Raw genomic sequence first — 10,565 nt, forward strand, 5'->3', positions numbered from 1 at the left:
CTGGTTTGACCGAGTAAAATATTCTGAAGTTGGTATGATTTAGTGAGTAAAATACCTTTGACAACCCTTCGAATTTATTTGCAGAAAATATTCAGAAAAAATATTCTGAAGTGATTTATTGAAATACCTTTGACAATTCTTCAAATGTATTTGCAGAGAGAGAGAGAGAGACTCATTTCAGAGAATACAAATTATGTCACACTGGATCATTCCACATGGCATCTCTGATGATATCTCATAGCACACAAGTGCACCACAGTTTTGAAAACACTGCACACTTGTTACCGTGCTGCTGAAACCATCATCAATCATTTCATTTTAGTTTGCAAAAATAATACATTCACTAAAGTGCAACGACTCAAGAAATAATCCTCCGACTGACTACTTTGAAATCATCAACATTTCATCGTATATAGTACAGTATAGTATCGTGTATATACTAAACTATAATCATAATTCTACTTTTTTTGTGTGCTGAAATCCAAAGTAGGCATAGAAGCTTTGAAGAGCTGGTGAAATGGCCAATCAGGGCAACAAAACAGTTGCTGTGCCCTACCTCCACTGGGCACATGCCCCCAAACTCTGCTTGAGGGGTATAAATATCCTGGGAAGAGGAGGGGAAGACCCCTGGCAGCCAAAATGAAGTCTCTGGTCCATGTGTGCTGCGTTCTGGCTCTGCTGGTTCTGTCTACTGCAGGTATGGCTGAGTGGCTTTGGCATTTGTACTGCAACATGTCAGTGTTTGTGAAGTGCAGCCTTCATGAGGATTTGATGAGAGAGTGCTTCTACACGGTTGTGGAATGATGACACAATAGTTGTGTGCTTTTAACATGGACACAAAATTATTGCTCAGTGACCTGGCAGTGACCTTTTAAATGATTTTCTCCAGTGGTCAGAATATAAGGTGAAAAATGTATAACTAGGAATTCAGGTAATGAAAAATACCAATCCTGCAGAAAACGTTTGTAGACGTGATGAGGTGTAGTTTGGGGCTTTGAGGGTGTAAACTGGAAATGTCAGTCTGAAGCGGGACACCAGCTGATGGAAAATGTTCTGCCTGCTGCTCATTCTCATTGCCCTGGAGAGACAGCGCTGTCAGATTGACTTGTGTTCACTACATACACTCAGCAAAACACACACTCACTAAAAACACCAATTAAAATGAAATAAGTTATTTTACCACTGAATCAGTTTTCTTCAGTTTTTCATTTATGCTTTACAGATCTCACAATACAATTATGACATTAATTCTTAGTACTATGATGAATCCGAACTAGCTATAAAGAGGTTTGTGTATTATTAGTTGATGTTTTAAACTTCATCAGGATATCCTTAGTGCGTCCTTGAATACGTTCATTTGGTAGCCTGCAAACAGCTGTAGTCACACGTCAGGCATTTGTCAAGCTGAATAGTCACCAGATACTTGGCTCACTGATCTCTTTGTGGCTTTCCACGATCCATAGATGTTGTTATTAAAGAATACACACACACTGATACATTAATTGGAGCGTATTTATCAATCCAATGTTATTTCAATATTTTGAAGTTTAGTTCAAGATCATTGCCTCATTCCAGCATTACAGTGCCTGAAAGAGAAAGGCTAAATTATGTACAAGACACCAATACATTGAGACTGCATAGATTTGCTTGCAGTAATATGCGAATCAAGTTCCAAGCAAGAATATACAAAGGTGTATCACTAAAAGAAAAGTCAACCCCAGATTTTCTTTGCAATAATATGTTATGTGGAGCCCAACCAGTTGAGCCACAGTGTTCTGATTTATGTTTCCAAATCCACCTGTTTTTATCTATCTCTGGGGTGGCCATTTTGCCACTTGCTGTCGACTAAAAATGACATCACAGTTTTCAGGGCTCAGGTCTCAACCAATCACGGCGCAACAGCTTTTCAAAGCTGATCTGTGATTGGTTGGGCCTGAGACCTGGCAACTGTGATGTCATCTTTAGTCGACAGCAAGTGGAAAAATGGCCGCCCCCTGAGATTTATTAAAAAAAAAACTGGTAAATTTTGCCTCTCAACTATGAGAACATGAATTGGAAAAACCAGAAATCTGCTAAATGTAATGTTTCAGTCTGTTTCTTCACTTGGAAACTGCCAAATATATTTCCAAATATTTCATTCAATGTCAGTGGCATCCGTTTTGTAAGCCCCATGAATGAATTTCAGTTTATTAAATCATGACTCATCCACGCCCATATTAAGACACCACACCTACTGATGCATATATTGCTGGAGGTTTTTGCAAGAAGCATTCTTGCACAACCAGTGAAGCAGCTGCCAAGCGGGAAGACTTATTGCACCCTCTAAAAATAAAATAGAAGCACAAATATCCCTCCTATGACTCATTGTGGGCCTATTTCTGCATCAGAAAGGTGACATTCAGCACATCTCACCACCAATGTACCCAGACCTCCAGGTGCCATCTCCGTGGAGCAGGAGATGACAAAACAGGCCTTTAAGAGAAACTTACTTGCTGGCACTATGATGGCATAATGAACCTGTGACATTTGACGCATTAACTTGAATGATGACAATCTTGACAGCGAGTGATAAGCACATCGGCTGCAATAAATAGCTTAATATGTGATTCAGTACCTTGAAATAGAGGGAGAGAATGGGGGAGTATTGCAAGAGTGAGGATACTGCTTGCATCATTGTACAGATAAATCCAATCACATAAACCAAACCCTCGTACACAAAGGTACATTAAGGTAATTGTGTTTTTTGACTTAAGGTTTTAAGACTATTAAGGCTTCACCATCAACAAAGCAAGACAAATGAGTCATCTGAGCCAATTTGCACAAAACAATATCAAAATAGATCACAGTTAGTTTAACGTTCAAGCAAACTCCTGCAAACAAACCTAAGATCGGTCTCACTACAATCCGGACAAAATGATCTTGTCAATTTACTGTTGTGAGATGTAATAATCTTAAAGGAAACACATTTTTTAATACATTTTTCTCCCTAATTTCAGTTACGTGCTTTTGTCAAAAAACACCAAAGATCAAAAACTATAGCACACCCCTTTTCTTGTGTTGTTGAAATCAGTCCATTCCAGAGGTCGGACCCAAATCTCATCCAAGTGGCCAATGGCGAGTCTGGCTCCCATTACCATAACGACTGGGGGCAGAGTCAAAAGCTTTGCTTCTAAAGAGGCAACTTGTCATCTTGTATAACAGCAAGCTGGATCTCATTGTGCTGGATCTCATTCCAGCAGCTGTTTTTGGTTCTTCTTGCGCTTCTTTCTACGTGCTGGCTTCTCATCATTTCACCAGCGTGAGTATGCTGCAGTGAGATTTTTATTTCTGTTGTGGAAAATCCCATCTGGGAAAAAAAGTAAGCAACCGTAAAGACAATAAAAGCAGTTCATCCGGACATCACTTGAAAGTGGCTTTGGATCTTCACCGAGCCAAATCGATCATATCTCAAGAAAGAGAAACTTCAAGACTGACAAACGTGCATAAAAGCAGCGTCAGCTGCTTACGCCTGTCGTTTTTTTTCACTGACCCCACCGTGTAATGTGAACTGTACTGTCTATACATATACTATATTAGCTGCCATCAGAATGTGCTCAACCGTCTGTTCACACGAGTCGGCAGTTAAAATTAAATTGAGGTTGTAACCTTCTCGTCTTTATGCGCTGTGAATCTGGAGAGCGATGTTAACCGAAACTTTAAGTAAAGTTGGACGTTTTAATCCATCTCATATTGGACCTTATTAGATTGTGCAGGAGTATTGCACCTAATATTGTGGGTGTGGTATAAGGGTATATGTTAGTATAACCCATCTTTCCTCAAGCTAACATGGTCTCCATTCTTCTTTATTTCTGTGGTTTGCCATTTAGGATCATCCATCCAAGATGAAGAGCCATTGGTGTCTCTACGGCTCCAGGAGCCTGAGACAAATCTCTTCTCCTGTGGATGTGGTGCAGCAGAGGAGCATCCCAGCCAGACTTTGTCCAACGACACCCCGGCCCCAGAGAGGCCAATGTGTCAACCTTGTACTCCAACACCAGCTGCGTCCGAAGAAGAGTCAGCCTCAGAGCGTGAAGAAGAACCAGCTGGGATGGCACAAACTGAGGCTTCCACCGATGAGGAAATTAGCAATGCAGAAGAACAAGAGGAAGCTGTTCTCCAAAACGTAGCTGTGGAGGAAAACCAAGAGGACCTGGCATCTGATGAACACGACACATCCATTGTGGAGGAAAGGAATGAGAATGAAGCCGTTGGCGTAGATGTAGCTTCTGTAGGAGACGTTATGGAGAAAGACAAAAGTGAAGATGCAGAGGATGAATTCCCACAAGATGAAGCAGTTATCCCTCACGGTGATGATTCTGAAATGGGGGAACTGTTTCAAGAAAGAGATGAGACACATGAGGGAGAAGTAGTTGAGGAGGAAATTGTGCTAAAGAATGTCGTGGAAGAAGAAACCTTTGATGGTGCTGAATCAGAGCTAGAAGACATTCTTGAAATGAATGCTGAACCTGCAGAGCCAAAAGTGACATCTGAACCTGAAGCACATCATGACAGTGAAACCGATGTTACATCTGAATCTCAAACAGATTATGACAGTCAACTAGGAGTCTTGTCAGAACCTGAAGAAGAACATGGTGCTGACCCAGAAGTGATATCAGAACCTGAAGCAGAATATGAAGCTGAACCAGAAGTGATATCACAGCCCGAAACAGAACCCGAAGCTGAACCAGAGGAGATATTAAAACCTGAATCAGAATATGAAGTTGAACCTGAAGTTAAATCAGAACCTGAAGCAGACTTTGAAGCTGAAGCAGAAATGATACCAGAGCCTGAATCACAATTTGAAGCTGAACTAAAAGTATTATCAGAACCCAAAGCAGTGTCTGAATCTAAACCAGAAGTACTGACTGACCCTGAGGAAGAAAAACTAGACACGACCAATCATGAAATCGGAGTGGATGCACCAGAAGTTACACTTGTTTCTGAGCCAGAAACAATTTCAAAGCCTGAAGCAGAGCCAGACGTCATTCCTAAAGCGCAGGTGGTTGAAGAGGTCACACCAGAGTCTGTTGAGGAAGCAACTGTGGAAGATCTTGGAGAAGAAGCATCTGAAGAGACACAGGAGGTCAAGGAGTCTTCACAGGCCACAGGTAATCAACTTTTAGTTTAGCTCCAGCCATAAACAATCATTAGTAGAATTACACACACCGAAATGAGTTGCTAAAATTCTATTTATTTATATTCAAGCACAATATTCAGCTTTACAACTCGGACTTTTAGGGGGTTTTGCAACTGCCATTCGTCCAATGAACATTTCAATATGAAGGGTCGTGGCATTTAAAAGATCATTCTCAGCTTCCAGTCTTTCTTTCCCAGGCACTTCAATCCCACAGAATATGACACTGTGTGTAGCTAAAGAGGAATTAGCGACAACCTCTGCTACAGAAATAAACAGACCAAAATAGCAAAGGAAGCGAACAGACTGATAGACGTGCTACACTGCGATATAATAGTCGATCCTGTGCTGCCGAGCACAGGTGGTCCAAACACTTGGAAACATTAGACATGGGGATTTTGTTGAGGAGAAAAAAAAAAAAGGTTGAAAGCATAAACATCCAAAAACATAAATACCCACATAATGTCATAAATGAACAAGTCTTCATCATATCAGTTGTAAGTTTAGTAACGTCAACCATTCCGACTGATCGTCCACTTTGCCAATCAGGAAATGAAGGTCCAGCAGTGAGGGACCGCGCCCATATTGAGGACACACTACGACTGGCTGCTGCTGAACCTTCAGGCCAGTTGTCAGGTAAGAACCCAATCAAACAGTCAATCTAAAATTCAGTAAAGAGAAGTCACAAACACCAAGTATCCACTGTAGCACATGACCCAAAATGTCTCCTTTCCACCTTTTGACCTGTCATGTTCTCAATCTCAACGATGTTTGTCTCCAGCCGCAATGAAGAAGTTACTGAACATTCATCACACAGCCATCAAACCAATGGAGCAAGCCTTCAAGTACAATGAACTCAGGCAGCATGAAGTCACAGGTTAAATCACACTCACCATGCAACTGTTGACAAATGTGCAATATAAATAAAGTTCTATTGTATTGGATTTAATTTCTGCGTATTTCAAAGAGGTTCTAGTCATTATCAGATCTAAGATTGGTAGCTCCACATCTTAATTTTAAACGAACTAAGATTATGGCCACAAGATGGCACAAGAAATCAGGTCAGAGAAGTCCTGATTTTTATTTTTAGAAACACATTTTGAAAACTTTATCTATGAGCCATTCTGTCAGCCAATATCTGGTTTTGTTCTCCTTTCATTTTTACCTTGTAGATGGGGAAATTACTTCTAAGCCCATGGTTTTGTTCCTTGGACCCTGGAGTGTGGGCAAGTCCTCCATGATCAACTACCTGCTGGGTCTTAAAGACACCCCACAAGAACTATACACAGGTAAATGATTTTGCTTCAATGTGTTTTCCAAAATGAATGACTAGTCACAGATGCAGAAGATATTCACAATACATAATGAATTTATAAAATCTAATCCAGTATATGCAATTTATTGCATGAGGAGATGAGAAGTATGACTTCAACTAGTCCTAACATCCATATTTTTGGTCCTCATTGTTTGCTTCCCACAGCATTACATTAAATACGTATCGTCGGTCACATAGCATAATGGCCATATTTAAATATTTTTTGAGAACAGGAAAAAGAAATATTTAGAAGACAATTTGTATTTTTATTGGATATTTTTCCTTCCCCTTGTTCATCCATCCCGTCGTTTTTGTTACAATACCAACCCAAAATACCAAATTGTGTGGTTTTATTATGTTTTTCCAAAACATTGTTATACTATGCTAGTGGCCAACGATATATTACTTGGAACACTACAGTTGGTATATTTAAAGCTCAATGTTCTACTCACCTTTCGACCAGGTGCTGAACCCACAACCTCTGAGTATACCGTAATAATGCACGGCGACAAGTATCGAACCGTAGAGGGCATCGTTATGGCAGCCGACAGCTCGCGTTCCTTCTCGCCCTTGGAGAAGTTTGGCCAGGGCTTCCTGGAAAGGCTGGTGGGCTTTGAGATGCCTCACAAGCTGCTGGAGAGGCTCACAATCGTTGATACTCCTGGCATCATTGAGAACCGCAAGCAGCAGGAGAGAGGTAAAACATTTTACCTGATTCTCAACTGGTCTGGACTGATGCTTGTTTTCCAACTTCTTATCATAATGCAACTGAGAACTTAGACTAAGTCATTTGTCCTGACCCCCATCAGGGTACCCTTACAACGAGGTGTGCCAGTGGTTCATTGACCGAGCTGACCTCATCTTCCTGGTTTTTGACCCTACCAAACTTGATGTGGGAGGGGAGCTAGAAATGCTCTTCAGGCAGATGAAAGGCCGGGAGTCCCAAATCCGCATCATCCTCAACAAGGCCGACAGTCTCACCACCCAAGATCTGATGAGGGTCTACGGAGCCTTGTTTTGGAGCATGGCGCCCCTTATCAATGCCACAGAACCTCCTCGGGTGTACGTGAGCTCTTTTTGGACTCAGGATTACGCAGTAGATACCAACCGAGAGCTCTTTATAAAAGAGGAGACCTCTCTGTTGGAAGACTTGAACCAGGTATGTCTTTTTTTTTTACACAGTTTTATTCGGAAACCTGCGAGAAAGTCCAACAATAGTAGGCGCTGCACTTTAGAAGCCACAGTCACCGACAGTCTGTTGTTACTTAAACGTCAAACCAGGATTGATCATTTCAGGGCTTCTTTCACACGACTAAGAAGTCATCTGGGATCGATTCCACCTTTCTCGTGACCCTGAACACAATTAATGGTCGAGAAAATAGGCGTATAGTACATCCATGCATACCTTCATTGAGGCACAACGCCTATTGGCAACTAATCAATAAGACTGCCATGGAAACAGGAGTTCAGAACAATAAAAGAAAGCTCCCATTAAAAATAATATTGAAAAACAAAACAATGAATTGATTAATTGATCGTATACCAACCACAACTTGCTCAATACTCAGACAAGCGCTATCAACTATTTTGCCTTTACAAAGATAAGCAATATTAATGTAAAGTAATGTTATAATAATGTGTAATATTAGACAACATTGCAAACTACTACCTCAAAAATAATAATAATAATAATAATAATGACATATTGAATTACAGTCTCAATTTCTTCAGGCCATACATATTCAATGAACATTCCCATACAATCAAGCAGTTTCTAAATGATCAATCGATAAACTAATTGGTGAATAGATTATTATTTTCTTGTATCATACTCCATGAGCGTCCTGCTTAAGTGAAAATGGACTCCCTCTTCCTTTGTCGCTCTTCTTACAGGTGATAGAGAACCAGATTGAAAATAAGATTGCATTCATCCGGCAGCATGGCATCCGAGTGCGCATTCACGCCCTCCTTGTTGACCGCTACCTCCAGACCTACCACGAAAAGCTGGGCTGGTTTAGCGACCCCCATGAGGTGTTTCACGACATTGTCACTGACCCGGACAAGTACTACATCTTCAAGTCCATTCTGGCCAAGACTAACGTCAGCAAGTTTGACCTACCCAGTAAGGAGGCCTATCAGGATTTCTTTGGCGTGAATCCGGTGTCCAACTTCCACCAGCTGTGCTACCACTGCAGCTGGACGGGAGGTTGCATGCTAGACCGTTTAGAGAAGGCCATTTCCTACGAGCTCCCAGCTCTGCTCATGAGCGTCAGCAAGGAGACGCCCGCTCCGGCAAAACCTGCACCGGCACCTGGCACCCAACCTTCCGGCAGCTGCGATGGCCCCGAGTGTGAGGAGAAACCCAAAAATCGTTGGAGGAAGCAGTGAGATGGTTATGAATGTTGCAAATGCATGAATCACAGCGGCAGATGGTGGTAGCCTTCAGGCTGTGATTCTTAAGACTGAACATGGGGAGCAAAACAGAATGTTCACCTGGGTCATAGAACCCCTAATATACATCCATTTTAGACTCTATTTATTCTGAATGAAATAACAAGTGAGAGATAGTCTTAGAACAATGTGACATCATGCTAATAAAGTAGAAATAAAAAGGTTATAGCTGACCATTATTGGTGAAAACTTCCACTACTTCGTCTTCTAACAAGGGAAATATTCATTTCTAAACATTCAATTATTAAATTTCAAGTAAATAAATCAAAAGATGTTTGTTGTTCTTATTTTCTTTTTGCACATTATTTATTCTCATCCTCAGAGAAGGCCATTGCCGATAAGATGCTTAAAAACTGCTACTGTTATCTTTTTTGTGCTACTTACAAAGATTGACGAGTTCGTCAAATCTGCTGTTCTGTTTTAATCCACCTTGGCACCGTTGTCATGAAGGATTTATGGTACATGTTTTGATAACCAGACAAGTGCTCATAGGCTCTTCAAAATAAAAATGGTTTATGTATTCTATTTTGCATGCACAGAGAACATTTTCCTATAGAGACCTTTTTTTTAGTTGTAAATTTAATCCACATTTTCTATGCTGCTTTCTTAGGATTCATCAGTTCAGGTCTGTCATCATTTTTCTTTTCTGTGATTTCCTTTGAGTAAAATTCATCAAATCTTCTAGACTGTTTCTTCTCTATTTTTATTAATACTGTATACGCAAAACCTCATAATGTCGCATTATTGATGAGTTTGAATAAGAGTAAGTGGATACCAAAACACATTCTTCTAAAAGCAAAAACTACTATGTCTGCAGATCATCCACTAGAAGATGCCTTCAATCAATTTGTTAAACTTTAATCTAGGAGTTATACAGAGTGTAAAGTTCACTTAAGACACAGGAAAACCTTCAATGATTACCACTGGACACTCTATCTGCACATTTCAAGGAAACCTTTAAGAATTCTCAATTGTGCTTTCCGGTTTCCACCCACAGTTTCAAAATGTTTGACTTTTTTGTTCATCCATTGCTCTTATAAAATAGTGAATAAAAACAATCAAATAATAGCAAAACTATAAAACACCCCACATTGGTCAACCTGAAAATCCCAGGATGACCTGACACACAAGCACATATACGCCTGCAATTAAAGTTCCATATGTACATCGTATGTGACCTCATAAAATTTGTGTGTGTGTGTGTGTGTGTGTGAAGTGTGTTTGCCAAGCCTATTGGCCAAAGTGCTAACAGAGACTTTATCAGTGCAGCTTTATCAGCTCTATGAAAAGGACTCTTGTGGAAGCTCTCAAATACAAGTACACACACGCGTGCACACGTCATCCACATGCCACTGGTAAACACACTTGAACAATGCACACAGGGGTTATGGTTTATTGGAATCATATTTCATTGTTATCACCAGAAAAGTACAACCACACGCACACAAACACACTCACAATGAGTCAGTGAATTTGCATGCTTATTGTCAAGCAGTGTGCAAGCCTGCTGTTCACAATCTCATCACTTTAACCTCTCCTAGAAGTAATGATGAAACATTTTTATGTTGAATATTAGAAATGTGTCATAACACCTTATGGTCTTCAGCACTTAGAGATTTAAGGATT

At 40.5% G+C, this 10,565-nt stretch overlaps 1 protein-coding gene across 1 annotated transcript; it reads left to right on the forward strand.

Annotated features, from left to right (window-relative positions):
* Positions 1–599: 599 nt before the first annotated feature.
* On the forward strand, positions 600–9,602 carry srla (sarcalumenin a). Its single transcript, XM_085912814.1, has 8 exons — positions 600–697; positions 3,867–5,147; positions 5,723–5,809; positions 5,955–6,050; positions 6,346–6,462; positions 6,952–7,185; positions 7,298–7,647; positions 8,382–9,602. Exons 1-8 carry the CDS (start codon positions 640–642, stop codon positions 8,874–8,876), a joined length of 2,718 nt encoding a protein of 905 aa, XP_085768940.1. The 5' UTR covers positions 600–639; the 3' UTR covers positions 8,877–9,602.
* The last annotated feature ends 963 nt before the right edge of the window (positions 9,603–10,565 follow it).

The sequence above is a fragment of the Syngnathus leptorhynchus genome, chromosome 5 (genome assembly GCF_054491065.1).
Source record: "Syngnathus leptorhynchus isolate UIUO chromosome 5, UIUO_Slep, whole genome shotgun sequence".
Taxonomy (NCBI): Eukaryota; Metazoa; Chordata; class Actinopteri; order Syngnathiformes; family Syngnathidae; genus Syngnathus; species Syngnathus leptorhynchus.